Source organism: Helobdella robusta (genome assembly GCF_000326865.2).
Source record: "Helobdella robusta unplaced genomic scaffold HELROscaffold_18, whole genome shotgun sequence".
Lineage (NCBI taxonomy): Eukaryota > Metazoa > Annelida > Clitellata > Rhynchobdellida > Glossiphoniidae > Helobdella > Helobdella robusta.
The window spans coordinates 2,737,949-2,759,305 of record NW_008703981.1 but is presented as its reverse complement, the minus strand read 5'-3'; the positions used below and the strand labels follow the sequence as shown (position 1 = coordinate 2,759,305).

Sequence of the window (21,357 nt, the reverse complement as noted above, 5' to 3'; positions counted from 1 at the left end):
GCTGGGGGATTTTCTTCAAAATCTAAAACTTCATCAATGTCGTCATTATCATCGTCAGCTGTTTTGTCGTCATCAGCAGCGATGACGTCATCCACATCATCGCCATCGTCATCAAAAAATCAATTTTCTAGCCACGGAGCAAACGCGTTATCAGCTTCCTCTGTTCCATCAACATTGCCAACTCCATTGCTACTTGCCGACTCGGCAACAACTGCCGACATGACACCGTTCAGCGATTCCTTCTCATCTCTCATGTTCTCGTTAGCGATGGGATCATCATATCCGACTGATTTGACAAATAGTTCGATATTTTCGCAGTTTCCCATGACAAGCGCTCCGACAAGCCTACTCAATACCGGTTCTCCAAACCTCTCTGCCATCACTAATCTCATGTTTATGAATCCTTTCAGCTCTCCCATGTCTTTGTTGAAAAACTTTCCATTCCTTTTTAATTCCAATCCAACGTCAGCGTCATCAACTACGTCATCGCTGAACACTTTAACGGAACTGCAAAAGTTCAACTTCACGAACACTCCACTCAATGACTTTTACAAAGAGGGATCTGCCGACCAATCAGCTTCGTGCAGTTTGTGTCGCAAGGACTTTTGCAACAGTTACTTTCTGAAAATACACAAGAGGGACAAACACGGCATACCAATCGAAGATGTCGTCGGCTCGTCGGCTTCCCTATCTAAGAAATCATTCGCAAGCAGTTCAAATAGTTCACTGAAAGATGGCTTATATAATTTGGACGTAATAGAGCCTGGCGAGAACATAAGCACATTCAACAAGATAAACAACGACACGTTATCAACTGATAATAAAAATGTTTCTTTCACATCAGCGGCATCGTCTGGGCAATCGACAGCGCTACCACCATCACTGCAAGACTGCAAAGTGACATCTTGCGAGGAAACGTGCGTGTTTTGTAAGCAGATGTTCAACAATCGTTACAGTTTGATGGTGCACCTGTTGAGTGCCCACAACATCAAACCTGAGGGCTTCGGACTGGCTAGCGAGTTGATGCAACTTGAAAATTTGAGCGCCGGCCAGCAAAACCACACCAGGCAGATGATTACGACAAGCAATTTGACATCTTCGTCTGGGAAAATATCGGAAAGAGTGGCGTGCAACATCTGCAACAAGGAGGTCTGCAATAAATACTTCTTAAGGACGCACAAGTTGAAAGTCCATGGAATACGAGATGCTGGCTTTGATGGCGCAGCTAACAACAGCAACAACAACATTAGCATAAATAATAATAATAACCACAATAATAATGTTAATAACAACTCCGAGCAACAAAAATCTAGAGACGGCTCAGCGGTTAAAGAGCAAAAAACGTCAGCAGGCAACGTTGAACAGTCGGGGAATAACTTCTCAGCATCCACCTCAGATGTGAAATTTAACGCTAATTATACAAATGACAACGAACAGAACAAGAACCACTCCAACTTTTTCAAAAATTTCTCTCAAACTAACTCTGATTTTTACGATTCTTTCAACAAAAATGATAGCAGCCTCTTTAGCGAATCTTCAAAACCTACCAATCCATTCGAGCTGCTGGATTTATCACAACTTCCTAAGAATTCGGCTCCATCTAGACCAACAAAATCAACCTCAGCAACCAGCTCAAAATCAAATGCCGGAAAGATTTCAGAGGAAGCACCACCTTCCAAACAAAGTTTCGACCCAGAAGCCTACTGTGAAATATGCAAGAAAGAATTTTGCAGCAAATATTTTTTAAAAACTCACAAACAAAAAATTCACGGCTTGCGCTCCGACACCGACAACAGATCGCCATCTCTACTACCGCAGATGTCAGGATTTGGTTTACCGAGCACGTACCTGACCGACCCGAGCACAGCGAGTCTCTTCTCTCTCGACAGTTTCCTGAGCAAGAGCAAGGACCAACAGCCGTCGAATATGACGCGAGTCACCTGCGAGATCTGCGGCAAGGAGCTATGCAACAAATACTTCTTAAGAACGCACATGTTGAAAATCCACGGGATCTCAGAAACGTCAACCTTGAAGAACATCTGCGACCCGAACAAGCAGGATTCAAATGCAACTGCTTCCTCTAGGAAGAGTTCTCCATTCTCAACTCTAGATATATTGGACAGAAATGAATCAACGAGTAGTCCAACTGCCAATAATTCAGCTTCAAAAGTTGACGACCGCTATTATTTAAACCAGCAACAACAATTTACTCAACATTTTCTTCCAAACGATGCCAAAGACGCAAGAATTAACAAAGAAACACCAACAAAACCGTTTGAAAATGAAGTACATATCGATCCGTCGTCATCAAATTATGAAGCGCCAATGAAACAACCTCGTTTTCAATCAGATATGAATCAATCAGCCTCGAATATATCAATCAGTCGCATATCAAACCAATCAACACCTCCACCAGCGCTAAATAAGAACGATTCTCAAACATTCAACAACGCATTCAATCAAACTACCAATAATGTATCAGATACCTTGTCCAATAAACTGGCCGCCACTCAAAACAGGAAACGTCAACGTTGTTGTAGTAGTGGCGACAGTGGCGAACGACAGCCACAACAACAACAAAACAAAACGACAACATCATCAACTACTCAAACGACAATGACATCATCAACAACAACAACAACAACAACTAAAATGATGGCAATCAACCAGTCGAAAAAGAAAAAATTTGACGAAGGGACTCGGCTGAAATTTGACGAGTACGTACCCGTCAACTTTAGCAATAATGACAACAACGATGTTAACATCAACAACTTTGACAACAACAACAAATTCGACAATCAAATGAACGAAAACAACACATATGACAACTCAAACAACAACGATAAACACTCTAGCAAATACCCATCCCACAACAGCAACAGCAACTCAAACAACAACACACAGACCACCACAAACAACAACACCACCACCACAAACAACAACAACGATGACGTCAGCAGCGATCAAAGTGTCGTCATGCAAACATTCGAAATGAAGGAGAAACCGGCTGAGAACACGTTCGCACAGTGCAAACTGTTCTTACCTGTCGTGCAAACAATTAGCGAACCGATCACTCTAAAGTTTACCGTTACACCGCTAGAACGCTAATTATTTTATTATTATTATTAATTATAGATAATAATTTTATTTATAAATGAAAAGAATAATTATAGTTATAATATTTGTAATAATAATATTAACTAAACTGGTACCGTGAGTATGTAGGTAGGTGAGTAAGTATTACAAACGTGTATATACTATATGTATCAGTATATACGTCTGTTTGAATACATGTACGCGAGTATGTGTGTGTACGTATGTGTGTGTACATATGTGTGTGTGTGTACATGTGTATGTGCAGATGTGTGTGTTTGAAATGAAAAATGTCCTAGAATTTTTGACATCCGAAGTCGAAATAAGAAGATGGCATGTAAATGCTATATTTGTTATTATCTATTCTTCTTATGCTATCTTTCTAGTCAAATATTTCTCCACGTACATGTGTGTATGTATGTGTGCATATGTATGTATGTGCGTGTGTGTATGTGTATGTATGTGTGTTTATGTAAATATGTGTGCGTGTATGAGTGTGTGTAATATTGAAGATATACGAATTTTAAACGATTTTAACTTTAACTAAACTTTTTAATTGTTGATTTATTCAGTTTAATATATATATATATATATATATATATATATATATATATATATATATATATATACTGATTTGTTGAATCTCATTATGCAAAGCTTAATATATGCATTTTAATTACATACAGACGAAAATAAATTTAAAGTTAAAACAGAACATAATTATTGTGAGTGTATGTGTGTATATTGCAGTTGCGTCTGTGTGTGTGTGTGTGTGTGTATATTGTTAAATTTTGTTTCTTAATTAAGATTGATTATGTGGTCTAATGTTAATGATTGAACACTTAGAGCAGGGGTGGGCAAACCTTTTGATGTGAGGGCCGCGTTGAGAACTATTTTACCTCAGAAGGGCCGCAGATGTACTTAAATAGCAAATTTTTTCGACCCGGGGGGAGAATTTTTAAGATTTGTGGCTCCTTTTTCTGGTTATAATGTCTGGCTGACGAACAAGCTTTGCGGGCCGAAATTTGCCCACCCCTGACTTAGAATATATATATATATATATATATATATGTGTGTGTGTGTGTGTATTCATATATATATATATATATATATATATATATATATATATATGAATATACACATAAGTATATATTTATATGTATTCTTTTTCATATATATGCATTTTTCCCAACTCTCTTTCTCCATAATATGCATTTCACTTTATTTTTATTCATTCATTTTTTTTTGATAATCTGTTATCTACACGTACAAACATACACGCACATACAAACATACACGTACATACAAACATACATATACACAGACATACGCACACATACACAAAAACTCTAGCTAAATTACTAGCTTTCCTTGAAACGTAATATTTGCAACTTTTATTTATTTATTTATTTCGTCAGTTTATTTCGCTTTATTTCACATGTATGCCTGTGTATATAACATGCATACATTCACACACCCACACACATACACACACACACACATACATGCATACATACATACATACATACATACATACATACATACAAACAAACAATGTTTCTTGTATAAATTCATTTAGATAGATGTATGTTTCCTCCAAACTTTATGCATAGAAGCTGTTTTTGAATATCTGAGTTTAGAAATATGCGAAGAATTTATTCATATCATTTTCAATTATGACTAATTAATTATAATATAATTATATAATTTTATATTTTATTCTATAAATATAATTGTTTAATTTAAAAACACATTGCTTTATTTATGAAATCATTTTTCTTTATAGATATATATATACATTTTCGTTGGTTTTCCATACTATGATAGGCCAAAATACTATCAAAACAACACAAAATACGCGCGTATTGCTTTTGTAATTATACCTGAAGCAGAGTTTTTGTATGAAAATATCAGTATTATTATATTAAAAATAAATTTATTCTCATGTGTATGTAAAACAATTTTTTCTTTAATGTTTTTATGTTTTTTTTTCATTTTCCCAAGTATTCTGCGTTTTTTGTATTGTTTTGTATGTTGAGGTATTGTAATTTATGTATGTTAGGTTAATGTGCATATGTATGTATATTTGTATGTATCATGTACATTCACTCATACGTTTGTATACATACTTTTATAAATTCAAACATACATACACGCATACAAACATAGAGAAACATACATACATACTTACGTACATACATACATTTATACAAACATACATACATGCGTACGTACATACATACATACATATATGCCTACATACAAACAAACAAACATACTTACATGTTGTTTTATTTATTTCGTTCATCAACATTTATGCTGAAAGACTTATATATTAACATGTATGTTTATATGTATGTAAATTGTATAATAATAAAATGAAACTTAAATTAAGCAACAACATATCTTCATTCTGTGTATATGTGTGCGCGAGTGTATGTGTGTGTGTGTGTGTGTGTGTATGTTTATGTATGTGTGTGTTTGTATATATTTGATTGAGTGTGGTTACTGTTTTTCCTATTATTTAAACTTTCATCCAAAATGCAGTTTATATATACACATACATTCATACACACACATACATACATAAACATATCCATACATTCACAAATACATGCTTACATACATACATCCATACATACATACATAAATACATTCATACATACGTACATACATACATACATACATACATACATACATACATACATACATACATACATACATACATACATACATACATACACATGCACAGCTGTAAACATGAGCTCTTTATTTTTTCTTATAAACCAATATTTGCAATTTCTAAAAGTTTGATGTGAAAATTCCTTTTCCTCTTTTTCTCTCTTTTTTTTTCTCTCTCTCTCTCACTCTGTTTCTTTCTCTCTCTGTTTCTTTCTCTCTCTGTTTCTTTCTCTCTCTCTCTCTCTCTCTCTCTCTCTCTCTCTCTCGTTTTTAATGTTTGCAAACAAAGTTTTCCGTTCGTCAGCTTTTCTTCATTTAATTCTTCTTCCTCTGAATGATAAAAATAAAGTTTATAACCAAGGCTTGCAATAATAAAAAATAATAAATTATTATTAGTATTATTATTAATATTATTATTATTAATTATTATTACTATTATTTCATTTTCCAGGATTTTTTTCTTATTTCTTGTAAAGTAAAAACTGAAATTCATCGTTTGTAAGACTTTTAACTGAACGACCTTCATTATTTCATTTGTTCTTTCAATCGTTCGTCCATTCGTTCATTCTATCATTGATTCAATCATCCATTCATTCCGTTCGTTCGTTCATTCATTCATTCATTCATTCATTCATTCATTCATTCATGTATGCAATCATTTTAAATTATTGCATGGAAGTAGCTAACAACATCATCAACAACAACAACATCAACAACAACATCAACAACATTAACAAAATCAACAACATCAACAACAACATCAACAACATTAAAAATGAAGTCATTGTAGGAAGATAAAAATATTAACGTAAGTTTTCAAAAGAAATAACAAAAAGATGTCAATCTCAACTCATTATCGCTACGTAATTGTTGTTTATATTTGTATATTTAATTGCAGTGTGTGATGAAGCACACGTGTATACATACATAGTTCTGAAAACATATCAATTATGTTGTCTCCAGCGTTTACCTCTTTGCAACCAACACAATACATACATACAAACATACAAAAACAGAACAAAAATTAAAAATACAACTATACGGTTTCATCTTTTCCTGAATATTACATCAAATAACATTATCTTATTATAGAATTTCGCCCATGTATGTATGTATGTATGTATGTTTGTATGTATGTTTGTCTGTATATATGCATGTATACATACATACATACGTATGTGTGTACATGTTTGTATGTGTGTTTGTATGTATATGTGTTGGTATGTGCATACGTAACGGTTATAAATTAGAATTAGCTAGCTTATGCAATATTATTTAGAGCAAGCGGATTAAAAATCGCCTATTGTTATATTTCACATTTAAAGCTGAAAAATACAGTTATTATTATTATTATTATATTAATGAATAAATATAATTATTATCATTGTTGTTGTTATTATTGTTGGTATGTTTGAAGTTACAATAATGATAATATCAATTCTTTCTTGTTATTTTTGGAGGTTTTTTGCTCGAATTATGTCTGAGTTTTTTCACAGATTTTTTCTTATCCAATTCGTTTGTTCATTCATTCGTTCAGTCAGTTATTCGTTTATTCATTTATTCATTTATTCATCTATTTATTCATTTGTTCATTCGTTCATTCATTCGTTCGTTCGTTAATTCATTCATTCATTTATCCCGTGATTTAAGATCTCTATTGAAGTATGGATAAAAAACGGATGATGACGACGATGATGATGATGTTGATGACGGTTAAGATGACGATGGTGGTGATGTTCATGGTGATGATGATGTTTCTTTATGGAGGAATGTATTCGTAGCGAAGCAACGATTAAACTTTTTGAAAATAATAACTTTTCATTCAAGCTACTCTCATCAAACCTGTCTAGTTCTACGTTTCAAAAGGTAGCTAAGATCTGCTCGCACTTTTAAAAAATTATATTACTTATTATTATTATCATTGTTATTATTATTATCCTTATTATTATTGTTGTTGTTGTCATTATAATTCTTATGATTTATCTTATCACGTTGTATACATTTTTTTTTTAATTTTGAATAAAAGAGGATAACTTTGGAGGTAGAATGAAAAAGTGGAGGCGAGTGAAGTTGAGTTAATCACATCTCACTACTATGTATCGCTAAGACTGCCTTATCTCTTCAAGAAATAATAATTATAGTAATAATAATAATATTATTAATAATAATAATAAGAATAATAGTAAAATAAATGAATAAACAAAATTAATTAGTATGAAATAGATATTCTACACTCTCTAATTGACAGGGGAGTGAGTTTTATAACGGAGGAATGTGGGAGGAGGAAACCGAGGGAAAAAAATGACGTCATCGTCGTCGTCGTCGTCATCATCATCATAGCTATCATCCATATCATCATCAAAGTCGTCAACGTCATCATCGTCATCACCATCATTATGGTCATCGTTATTATCATCAGATCTGTTTCCGTTTTTATCATCATCATCATCTTCTCTATCGTCATCATCATCTCTATCGTCATTATCATCATCTCTATCGTCATCATCATCATCATCGTCAATGCCGTTATCATCATCATCAGCAGCAGCAGCATTATCATTGTCCTAATTCTAAAAAATAACATTAATATTGAATCACAATTAGCAATATTAATAATGATAATAACGATAATTTACATCATACATTGTCTCATCATCATAAAAGGACGCATAATTTTGAGGCGTTTTTCAATCTCTTTCCTTGACCTGGATTCGCGCAAACCGGGTCAAGCAGTCCGCAACCTGACCTACTTTCTAAATCCTGGACAATTTTTCCAGCTCTATCGCTTACGATTTTATATACGGCAATGGCGTTTCCGCCATAGCGCGAGTAGTTATAATCGAGTTGTAGCATCTCCAGCGATACACCGTAACTTGTCGATATTTCGCGGAGAATCAATTCGTCGGAGAATAACTCGTCGAATCTCTCGTCGGATTCGTATTTGTCCTTCGAATCGGTAATGTTGCTGTTGTTGTTGCTGGTGTTGTTGTTGTTGTTGCTACTTATGTTGTTGTTTGTGTTAGTGTTGTTGTTTGTGTTAGTGTTAAATTTGTGAGTCGCTGTCGACAGAGACGACGACAACGATGAGGATGTTGCCTGAAGTGATGATGATGATTTCGTTGATGGGCGCGATGATGAAGAAGCCGTTGAGCTGGTTTTTGCGAATTTACTAACCAAGTCATAACTGTTATTATTATTATTATTTTTATTATTATTATTAGTCGTAGTAGTGGCAGTGGTATTTGTATTATTATTGTTGTTGTTAGTGTTATTATTATTGATGTTTTTCATGTTGTTGTTGTTGTTGTTGTTTGCATCAAATGCTTGGTGAACCTTGTTCCCGCCGCATCGAAAGTGTCTCCTGCTTTTGAAGGCAAAGACGGCCGAGTTGATCTTCTCGCCTGCTAGCCACTCGTCTGCCAGCACCTCGTCCACTTTCAATCGCTTCACGGGGTCAGCCACTAGGATGTTCTTGATGAGTCGGTAGCAACCGTTGGTTACGAACTTCGGGACGACGAAGCTGCACTCCAAAATCAACTCCTGATTCAACACGGAGATGTATTATTGGTTTTAAAATAGTTACTCCCTTAAGAAATAAACTACAAAGTTGTTTTCCAGTTGCCACCGACCTTCAATTTTTTTATAGTCTCCGACTGGAAGGGTAGCGCCGCGGTCGCCATGAAGTAGAGAAGGACCCCCAATGCCCACACGTCGACCAACTCTCCCCTGTAGAAATCGTCCTTAAAAAGTTCTGGGGCGGCGTACGGGGGTGAGCCGCAGTAGGTGTCGAGGAGGTCGGGGTGGCTGAGGTGGATGCTGAAACCGAAGTCTCCAATTTTTAATACATTTTTTTGTTCTTCGTCGTTGCTGCTGTTATAGGCGCTGCTGCTGCTGCTCGAGAAAAGAATGTTCTCTGCCTTTAAGTCTCGATGTATCACACCTCGTGCGTGCTTCGTATGTTCATTTCATGAAAATTTAAAAGTCTTTTACAAAAAAAATGAAATTAACAAACGAACAAACGAACGAACGAACAACGAACCATGTGTTGTACAGCTGAGACCATCTGACGAAAATATCGCCGGCAGAGTGACTCGGGCAACCGGCCTTCATCGGTTATTTTCGTGTACAAGTCACCGCCTGGTGCGAATTCAACAATTAAACCGATCTTAGAAACGGTTTCGACTACTTGAAAGAGTTTGAGAATGTTTTGATGGTCGACTGAGTTCATGCAGTTGATCTCACGCGTCAGAAACCTTTTCGTCTTCTCCGTCAGTTTAGCCCGGTCGATGATTTTTATGGCCACTTTATCTTAATTTTGTAATAAAATAAAACGTATTTAATATGAATTAACACTGAAATTAAACATAAATCACATTTTTAAGAATTTATTTATAATTTTTTGTTACAAAACCAACCCTTCGTCATGGAGTGAATGCCTAGTTTTACTTGGGAAAAGTTTCCTTTGCCAATATCTTTGATAACCCGGTATAAACCGATCCGTTTTCCTAAAGGTTGAAGGTTAAAGTTTAAAGGTCTATTACATTCTTTCTAGTAGAAAAAATTTAAAAAAGTTATAAATATCCTGAAATATAAAGTGCCTCAGAGTATTTAAAAATTTATTAGAAAGTGAAACATTTTTCTTTCATTTTCTTGACGTCTTCTCATGATCCTTTTTTGATTGATTTTGACTGAATGATTCATTGAATGGTTTATCGATTTATTGATATAAACGTAGTTACACACATACATATACACACACACAGAAACATACAGACACACAAACACACAAATTATGTTACAAACCTTTCTTAACTTCAAGCTGCCAAATTTTGTTACTAGTCACTTGTTCATAAGCATCGAGGAATGAGTTTATTTTTTGCTGAGTTGTATTGTAATTATAACTACTACTATCGGTTGTCTTTGTTGGAATATCTTGAAGACTATTATTATTATTGTTGTTGTTGTTGTTATTATTATTATTATAATTATTATTATTATTATTATTATTATTATTATTATTATTATTATTATTGATAGTATCTTTGTCAAATTTTTTAATGAAGTTAATTTTTTTGGTACTGGCGTTATTAGAGGACATTATTATTACTATTATTATTATTGTTGTTGTTTCTGTTATTATTATTATTTTTTATCTTTCATTATTATTATTATTGTTGTTGTTACAATAATTAGAAGATATGGTTTTCATTTTTTCGCAATTTCTACCCCCACTATATAACAGTATGAAGCACTTTCTTTGCTGCTATTTTGAATTTAAATTTGAATTTATGAGCAAACTGATGCGTTTTATTCATCATTAAATCTTTAAAAAGATGAAACATAAGTTTAATTTCTATTTTTTAAACATTTTTTCGGGATATTAATTAGTGAGAAAACTGTATTTACGAATAGGACTAGTGATTTAGTCATAGTGTCTCTGTTTAGTTTAACCTTAGTTAGCCTAGCATTGATTATACATTAATTTTAAAATTCAATCAAGTATGTTAGCAGATTTTCTTAAAATTTCACATTTTGTCAATTCTAAAATTATTATTTACCAGTTATTATTAATAAAATTATTAATTAAATTGAAATTTAATGAAAATAATTGTTTTAAATGACTGAAACGTTTAAAAATTGTATGTGTAATCAAAATTTGTCCTTTTAAGCATTACCATGGTTACAGTGATGTTGAAAAATCTGGTCATAAATGATACAATTTGACATAAGAATATATTTTTTGTGTAATTTTAACATTTATAACTATTATTTAACTATAATTTTATATAAAAAATTTAATAAAGTCATAATTTTGGCCAAATTCCGTCTTTTAGATGTACCTATATTGAAGGAAGTTATAGAAAGAAAAGGTAAAATAAATTAAATACTTGTTTATATTGTGGTGCATTTTTAAGCGCAGTTGTGGTCGTATTTCTCTGTAAAATATTAGTCATAATTTTAAAATTTTAAAATAAAAACGTAAAATAATTTATATTTTGTTAAAGATAGAATTATTACTGATTTGTTGATTGATTCATTTGGCGAATACTCAAAATGCAACGAAAAATTAAGAACGTCGTAAAAAATTATACTGCTTCGGAAATAAAAGTCCGTGAAGCCACGTCGAATGATCCGTGGGGTCCGTCAACTACACTGATGTCCGAAATTTCGACTTTGACATTTGATCCGCTGGCCTTTGGTGAAATGATGAACATCATCTGGAAGCGACTGAATGACCACGGAAAAAACTGGCGGCACGTATACAAGTCGCTGGTGCTGTTAGACTTTCTCGTCCGAACGGGTAGTGAGAAGGTCGTGAAGCAGTGCAAGGACAACATCATCTTCATACAGACTTTGAGGGACTTCCAGTATGTTGAGAACGGCCTTGATTGTGGTCTCAATGTTAGGGAAACTTCAAAAAAACTTTATGACCTGCTGAGAGATGAGGACCGACTTAAAAATGAAAGGCACCGAGCTAACAAGTCAAAATCCAAATTCGGAGACTTCAGAAACTTTCAATCTGTAAGCAAATGTTTCTGAAATGTTTGTTTTTTTTCAAATTAATTTTAAAATATTTTTCTATCCTGAACCTTTTAATTAAAACTTCTCAAAACAGTCAGCTGGTGACTTACAAACAAATAACAATGGCTACTCCCTGGCTCAGTCATCGTCGACATCTTCATCGTCATTTGGAACGGAGAGAAAGTATAGACCATTCACAACAGATGAGATGGAAAGGGAACTTCACAGAACAACAACTTCTACTGCTGCTGCTGCTGCTACTGCTACTACTGCGGCTGCTGCTGCTGTTGGAGGAGATCGTTTGAGATCACCTAGAAAAGGTAGTATTATTTTTTTTCAATTTTTTTTCTATTTGGTGATTCTCTTGTTTTAATTATTTAAAATTTTCATGTTTAGCCAATGATTTAAAGCTCAATTTGAAAATTATTTTTGTTGTTAAATATTATTCCTAGTGAGTTGAGCAAAAAATTGAAAAAATATCAAGTGAAAAATTTCTGAAATTGTTTTAACGAGCAGATTTTTTTAAAAACACCATCATCCAATCAAATTGGTTGTAGCAAAAGACCCAGAGATTGAGTCAATCAGACCAACCAATCAGAACGAAGAGGAAATTCAACTGCAGCTGGCATTGGCTATGAGTAAGGAGCAACACGAACAGGAGATGAAGAAGATTAAAAGTGAAGAGATCAAATTGCAAATGGCCATCGAAGAAAGTAAAAGAACAGCTGAGAAAGAGGTTCATTTGTATGTTTGTATGTATGTATGTTTGTATGTATGTATGTATGTATGTAGGCATGTTTTTATATATTTCCAAGTATGTATGCATGTTCGCATGTGGTTTTTGTGTGTTTGTGTTTGTTTTCTGTTTGTATATGTATGTTTTTCTTTATGATCATTCGTCTATTTGTCATCAATTTCTTGTCTTTCTACAAGATATAATTTTATTAATAGTAGTTGTTGAATTACCAATATTGTGTGTGTGCGCTCGCGTGTGTGTGTGTGTTTGTGAGTCATTTCAATATGAAAAAAATGAGTTATTGTGTGTTCACGTGTTTTGTATGTTAATATTATAATTGCACTTGTTTAATCACAAAATATTCCTGATTCAATTGACATTCTACATTTAAAGTTAATTTTGATAAAAATTTGTTTAAAAAAAATTTTTAAACAATTATAAATTAACATTATCAATAATAAAATAATATTAATGAAATAATAATATTAAGAAAATTATAGTAGTAATAAGAAAAATTACATACAGAAATTGTGGCACCATCCATTGAACTATATACTGGAAGACCAACATCCTCCATCATCATCATCAAGACTTCCATATGCCCCGCCATCATCATCTCTGTCATCATCATCATTACTTGCTCAAGGTCTAGTTGACCCCTGGTCCTTAAGTGACCTTGATCCTTGGAAAACGGAAAACCCCGCTGTGGAAAATCCAGCTGTTTCTAAAAATGTCAACAGTACTGTCCAGGATTTGTTTGCTTCCTCTGGAGACTGTTAGTTTTATTTTTGATATTTTGTATAAAAATGTTTTTTTTTTACAAATTTATTTATATTATCATTAGAGTTTGTTTTTGTATTTTTAATCGTATTTAAAGTTTTTCAAAAACATTTTTTGTGTTGCTCGTTAAATGGGACTTGAATCTTCAAACTATCTGACTTAATCATTTTTTCATTCCTAGTTTACTCATCTGTAGACAAACCATTACACAACAACAACAACAACAACATTGATGACCTTTCGACTCGACCCAAATATCCATGGGAAACAATGGGCCCCCCTAAACATTCGACCGTCGAAAGAAAGGCCACTGATGAATTTTCTGAAATCCTAAACAGGGCACCACCACCCCAACAGCTCAACAACAACAATGTTGGCAACAATATCAGCAACAACAACAATGTTGGCAACAATATCAGCAACAACAACAAGAACGACAATATTGATAACTGGTTCAATGGGAATGCATCCAATGATGTTCAACAAATTCCTGCTGATAAAACTAACAACAACAGTGGCAACAACAATGTCTTGAGTGATAGCTTTGAAGATTTGCTTAATTTGAATCTTTCGTCGACAACATCTTCTCAACAAAAGGCAACCAAAAACACTAAAAAAATTACCCCAGAGGAATTTCTCGGTCCCAATGCTAAGCTGATAGATTTTGATGAACTCATTTCTAAGCCTAATCCAGGTTCGTGAGTTTTTCCTCACATAAAATTCACTTTTATGATTCTTTCCTCTTATTAAATTCACTTTATGCTTTTCTGCTCTTATTAAATTCACTAAATATCAATCTAAATATTTTTTGCAGCCAAAAATATCAACCCCTTCGCCATAACGACCGTCGTTAAAGGTGCCCCACAAAACCCTTTCACAGTAAAAGCCCAGCAAGAAGCTAAAAGCAATCGAGTTCCACTCAACCAATTACAGGCAGGTAACTTGGCAGTAGCCGACCAATCAGCTTCCTCGTTTCGTTTTGATAACTCCACTTACAGCCACTCACAGGAGCAGATGAATTTGAATTTGAATGCTGGAACCAATCAGGCCTTGACAAATTTTACACAGCCAGCTGTACAGAATCAAACTTACAATCCATTCTTGTAAATAAACGATTTGACGAATGTAATTATTAATATGAATTATTTGATGAATGTAATTATTAATATGAATTATTTGATGAATGTAATTATTAATATGAATTATTTATGTAATTATTATTATTATTACGATTATTTTAACTTTAATTTGTTATTTTTTGGTTGTTAGTTTTTATACAATTGTTGCCATAACCAATAACTATGTGAAACTTCTATTCACCAATTTTATTGATGGAATCGTTCGAAACTCCGTCGGTTGTGTTAACGCTCTGATTGATTTTTGTAAGCACATTTAAGTGCAAACACGCTCGCACATCATACACATTCAAACACACACACATTTATTATAAATATATATTAGTGTAAAGATAATTTAATTAACAGTAATTATAATTATACGATTATTATTGCTATTCGCCAAAGTTCAACCAAGATGTCTCTGGAACATCTATATATCAATCGCATGATTCCATTATTTATTTTCATTGGTTCTGTTTGGAACCATTTATACACCTTCAGTTCATTTGGTTGGCACTTTTCTGTGGGCAAGCCTTTTTTAATTCTCTTCTAAATATAAATCTTCTTGGTACCTTTTTCACTATTTTTTGACCAGTTCATATCAATCCTTTATTATTCTATAATTGTTATTATTATTATTAAGCAGGAATATAACCTTTGACCTGACCTATTAAATCGGGCCAGCCTTTATAAGTAACCCTGCGTATGTGTATATGTATGTGTGTATATGTTTGTGTGTGTGTGTAAGGTAGTTAATTTCAATATTGTGCGTATTTATATGTGCTGAACATTTCATAGTTCCTCTTTGCAAACATTAAAGTGTGCGATATTTAAACATTCTTTTTCGTCTGCTTAGACATTTCTTATACATATATATATATATATATGTGTGTGTGTGTGTGCGCGCGTGTGTGTGTGTGTGCGTATAAAATTGTTAAATGTTTATTATCGGATGTCTTTGTTTTAGGCTGTCATGCTTAAAATAAATAAAAATTTTGGCATATATATATATATATATATATATATATATATATATATATATATATATATATAATGTTCTTTAAATGGTTGGTTTAAAAATTTTCCCGCTTTTCATTGGCGTAAATCCAATCTATTTATCATCCATTTGTTAGAGCTTGTGTATATTTATGCATGTTTGTATGTGTGTGTGTGTGTGTGTATATATATATGTATGTCTGTGTGTGTTTGTATGTGTGTGTGTATCGTCTGAAGTTGGTCACGAATATATAAATATATATGTATGTATATATGTATGGTCTCCTTCCAACATATATATATATATGTGTGTGTGTGTATATATATATATATATATATATATATATATATATATGTATATATAGTGGTTATTATTCATCATAATTAGAGTTCGAGATGAAACATTATACATAGATTTATTTTCTTAATTAATATTTTGTATTTAATTAATTTAGTTGTTTTTTGGGTTATTCATTATCTGTATTTTCATTCTTGAATGTTTGATTAAAATTAACGATGATTGTTATTAAATATATTTCTATTACTTTGATCATATTTATAACCAAGTTACCGTTTAGTATTTTCAGCATTAAAAATTCTTTAATTTCTACGTGTAATCCTACATTTAAATGTTCAATTTCATGTTTTTTTGTAGTAAATATATGAAATTTAAATGAATTTTTAGATTTGTATCGGTTTGGAGTGGAAAGTTGCAGTTGGAAATAACGTAAACAAATTTTATAGAAATTGAGCGCTACAACATTAATTATTGTTTCCTTTAACTAAAATGAACATCGGGAATCCCGTTTTCCCTCGCCTTCTTCCGCATATTTACTTTCGAAAATGTTTCAAATATATTTAATTTGATTTTAAAAAAAAATAATTATAAATTAATTGTTTTGATTGTGTGAAAATAATTGTTAAGAAGAAAGTTTCATAGCGAAATGTCCTTAAAAAATTGAATTGTTACGTCTGCCATTGCAAAAAATAGATCTAGACAAAATTCTAATGCGTTTTTTACGCCGTTTTGTAATGCCTATTTATAGCCCAATGATACAAGAGATTGTTTCATTTCAAGCACGAACTGTGCTATAAAAGTTTTTCAAAGTTCGTCGGATTTATTTTTTTCTCACAAAAAAATTCATATATAAAAATAAAAAATTAGATGGTTTTCTATTTTTTTTTTAAATTGGAATTAATTAACCTCAGAAAAAATAATAACAAAATAAATAATTAATAAAAATGTAAGTAATCTTTTTCTATGATTCTTGTTTGATAAACTGTTCACCAGAACAAACAATTTTTGACTGTCTTAAACTTGCACTTATCTTAATATTATCACCATCTTTATTCTCTGTTTGACTGGGGGTTAATCTCAAATTGCAGAAAGCTTTTATCATTTTATAATAACTTTCATTTTAATACTAACATTTATATATATAATATAAAAAGAATATATGTATATATATATATATTATATATATTTATTTATATATATATATATGTTTATACTAATAATATTTGTTTGTACTATTACCTTTTAATCTAACCTCCAAATTTACTCAAGACCCTCCATCATCATCTGTCCATCTGTCAATCAACTACATACATCTATCTACTGCCGTTTCTGCATCCAATTATTTACTAATTAAAAAACCTAATTTATCAGTGGTACCTTTTAAAATCTTCATTTGTTGGTACCAAAAATCGTAAACGGCATTTTCAAGTTTGCCTAGTTTGTCATTTGAATAGTGAAGGACATATCGCATCAGCAACACCAGCATTACCTTCTTTACTGCTACAACAACAAAGACAACAGCATCAACATCAGCCTAACAACATGGAAATGCTAGCAGGGGGCCAACAAAAACCTTACATTGAAATAGTCACCCAGCCGAAGAAGACATCACTTCGATTTCGATACTCAACCGAATCGAGGAAAGCTGGAAATATTTATGGTGACAGTTGCACTGAATCGAATCCCACCTTCCCTACTATTAAGGTTATTTTTTTATCTGATGGTGACGACGAAGAAAATGACGACGATGATGTTGTTGATGTTGATGTAGAAGTAGTTGTTGTTGTTGATGATGTAGTAGTTGTTGCTGTTGTTGATGATGATGGTGGTATTGCTTTTAAAAATGATGATGATGTTGATGATGATGGTGGTATTGTTTTTCAAAATGATGATGATAAATGATGAATAATGATGACGATTCTGGTGATTTCTCTCTTGACGATGGTGTTGTTGTTGAAAATGGCGTTGGTGAAATATTTAAAATGACGATAACCCCTTCTACAAAACTATCCAGATAAATAACTATAGAGGCCCTATGAGGGCCATGATGCTGTGCGTGACTGAAGATGGCTGCCTGCATCCACACAAACTCGTCGGCAACAACTGCCGGCCTGACGGCATCTGTGTCGTCGACGTCAAGGAGCCACTGTTTGATGACCTCATAAGGTAGTTGCGGTCGTTGGGATTTTGATGTTGTTGTTGCTGTGATGTTGTTGTTGTAGTTGATGTGATGCTGTTGTCGTTACTGCTGTGATGTTGTTGTAGTTGCTGTGATGTTGTTGTTGTTGCTGTGATATTGTTGTTGTTGATGTGATGCTGTTGTTATTGCTGTGATGTTGTTGTTGTAGTTGCTGTGAAGTTTTTGTTGTTGATGTCATTGCGCCTGTTATTGTCGTAATAATTGTTTAACCAGTGAATAATTAATTAATCAACTACGTCATAATCGTCGTCGTCGTAACGCCACCAGCTTCACTAACGTCGGAGTACAGTGCTGCCGTAAAGATGACGTCAAAAAGTTCATTGACGAGAAGAAACATTTCCTTGGGAATGCTGGTACGTTGGTACTGATGACGATGACGGCGGTGGTGGTAATGATGATGATGGTGACGATCAAACAACACCAACAGAATTTATTAATACTTTCATTCATTCATTCATTCATTCAATTATTCATTCATTCAGCCTCAGTCCCATTAAAACCTAGGTTAATTGATCTGACCTACATTTATTTATTAACTCATTTACTGATTCATTCATGTCCTGCTTATGACATTAAACTGACCCTCACTGCCTTGTGAGTGATGTTGGATCATCAAAGGCTAGGCCCACCGCTTATAACTGTGGTTGCGTAAGGAAGGGCGTCCTGCGTAAAAATTAGCCAAATAAATTACTTATGATGGAATGGCATCGAGGGGTATTTCGGTTTCATCATAGGTAGCCAAATGGCAACCCCCGATCTCGGGGAAAATGTCGTCTAAACGTGTGTTGTTGTTGTCATTTACTGATTCATTCATGCATTCATTTATGCATTCATTCATTCATTTATTCATTCATTCATTCGCTCTTTCATTCAGTTCCGGTTCCGCTGAATCCCAGTTTGATTGATTTGACTTGCATTTATTTGTTATTCTTGGTTTACATTAAGGACCAACCACCCATTCAGCCAGTCAGATCTTGGATTATTATTGACAAAAGTAAATTATTCCACTTATTATGATTATTATTATTAATTATTATTAATTACAATTGTTTATATTATTATTAATAATAATTATTAATTACAATTATTTATACTATTATTAATAATAATTATTAATTACAATTGTTTATATTTTTGTAAATTAGGATTTGTATGTCCGTTCTGGTGTTTTTGATATTTTGACTTGTTTTGTTCCTTTTGGTTTGAACAGTTGAACTTTTATTACAATGATAGCAATGTTTGTTTAGCACGTCGTTCGTAGATTAATTGATTGTTCGTTCGTTCGCTCATTCATTCGTTCGTTCGTTCATTTGTTTGTTCATTCACTCAATCATTCGTGCAATAATCTATTCAACAGTTCATTCAATAATTCACTCATTCATTTAACCGTCTATTCATCTACCATTCATTCATTCATTCCTTCATTCATTCATTCATTCATTCACTGCAGAACATTGTTGCGACCTAACAATAACGAGACTCAGCATACACTCGTGCCCTGCCAATGGATTGATAGCTAACGAGAAAGCTGAACTCTTCATACTTTGCAACAAAGTTAAAAGAGGTTTATTATCATTAATATTATTATTATTAACATTATTATCATTATTATTATTATTATTATTGCCGTTTATTATTATATAATTTTTTTATTCATTCACTCATTCGTTCGTTCGTTCGTTCATCCACACAAACCATCTATACACTCTTATTATTAATTACCAAACTTTTTTGATTTAACTTTAATTATTATTTTTATTATTAATTATGGTAATTATCATCATTGTATATTCAGATGATGTTGAGGTTGTCTTTCAGCACGACGGCTGGGAAGGTCTCGGTCAGTTTGTGGCCACTGACGTCTTCAAAGAAGTAATAATGTCCATACTTACTACATAGTAATAAACTCAACACAAAAGTAATATTCACACCTATGCTACTAGTAGTGCTGGTTGCTACTGCTGCTACTACTGCTGCTGCTGCTGCTGCTTCTACTACTTCAATTAATATTATTCCTTTTTTTTCTCAGTCTTCTACTCGCGTAACTTGAATCTAATTCACTCATTTATGAATAAAAAACTCTAAAAACAGTGCGTCATAGTTTGCAAAGTGCCACCCTTCCGAGATGAGCACATCACTTCTGAGGTCAAGGTCAGATTATTCTTGAGGCAGCCGTCTACTGGGGAAATTAGTAACTCAATGTACACGTTCTCCTATACTCAAGTCGATACTGGTATGTATGTTTGTATGTATATGTATGTTTGTATGTACGTGTGTGTGTACGTTTGTATATACGTGTGTGTGTATGTTTGTATGTACGTGAGTGTATGTTTGTATGTACGTGTGTGTGTGTTTGTATGTACGTGTGTATGTATGTTTGTATGTACGTGTGTATGTATGTTTGTATGTACGTGTGTATGTATGTTTGTATGTACGTGTGTGTGTATGTTTGTATATACGTGTGTATGTATGTTTGTATGTATTTGTGTATATGTATTTAATACCTCAGACCCGTCTATGCTACGCTACAAAAGATTACGTCTCGATCCACTTCTCAATCCTCACAACAACAACAGCATGTTTGCCATGCAACAACAATCTCATTTTCCAGCCCCTATTTTCCCTGGTAGTAGTAATCGTAGCGGTAGTAATGTTACTGTTGGTACTGGTAGTAGTAGTAGTAGTGGTGGTGGTGATGGTGGTAATACTGACAACACCTCGATGGCCCAGCTACCGTTGATCTGTCATAATCCGAATTTGATTGGTTGGTGGGATGTTTTGATTGGTTGGTGGAATGTTTTGATTGGTTGGTGGAATGTTTTGATTGGTTGGTAGGATGTTTTGATTGGTTGGTTGGATGTTTTGATTGGTTGGTTGAATGTTTCCGTAACTTCAATTACGTTTATTCAATTGTTATTTTCTGTTGAATCCC

The 21,357-nt window shown here is 33.1% G+C and overlaps 4 protein-coding genes across 4 annotated transcripts; 3 read left to right on the top strand and 1 right to left on the bottom strand.

Moving 5' to 3' along the window:
• Positions 1-81: 81 nt before the first annotated feature.
• Positions 82-3,108, top strand: HELRODRAFT_170690 (hypothetical protein; the record flags this gene model as incomplete). The annotated part of the gene is made up of 1 exon (XM_009016487.1): positions 82-3,108. The coding sequence occupies one exon, from the start codon at positions 82-84 to the stop codon at positions 3,106-3,108; it is 3,027 nt and encodes a 1,008-aa protein (XP_009014735.1).
• A 6,066-nt stretch (positions 3,109-9,174) lies between these two features.
• HELRODRAFT_76552 (hypothetical protein) lies at positions 9,175-10,284 on the bottom strand (the record flags this gene model as incomplete). The annotated part of the gene is made up of 4 exons (XM_009016486.1): positions 9,175-9,315; positions 9,405-9,725; positions 9,815-10,083; positions 10,191-10,284. Coding segments are annotated over 4 exons (825 nt in total), but the record flags the coding sequence as incomplete, so codon positions are not given.
• A 1,536-nt stretch (positions 10,285-11,820) lies between these two features.
• On the top strand, positions 11,821-13,189 carry HELRODRAFT_76592 (hypothetical protein; the record flags this gene model as incomplete). The annotated part of the gene is made up of 2 exons (XM_009016485.1): positions 11,821-12,307; positions 12,855-13,189. Coding segments are annotated over 2 exons (822 nt in total), but the record flags the coding sequence as incomplete, so codon positions are not given.
• Positions 13,190-17,797: 4,608 nt separating this feature from the next.
• HELRODRAFT_125959 (hypothetical protein) lies at positions 17,798-18,741 on the top strand (the record flags this gene model as incomplete). The annotated part of the gene is made up of 3 exons (XM_009016484.1): positions 17,798-17,929; positions 18,240-18,391; positions 18,693-18,741. Coding segments are annotated over 3 exons (333 nt in total), but the record flags the coding sequence as incomplete, so codon positions are not given.
• Positions 18,742-21,357: the final 2,616 nt, after the last annotated feature.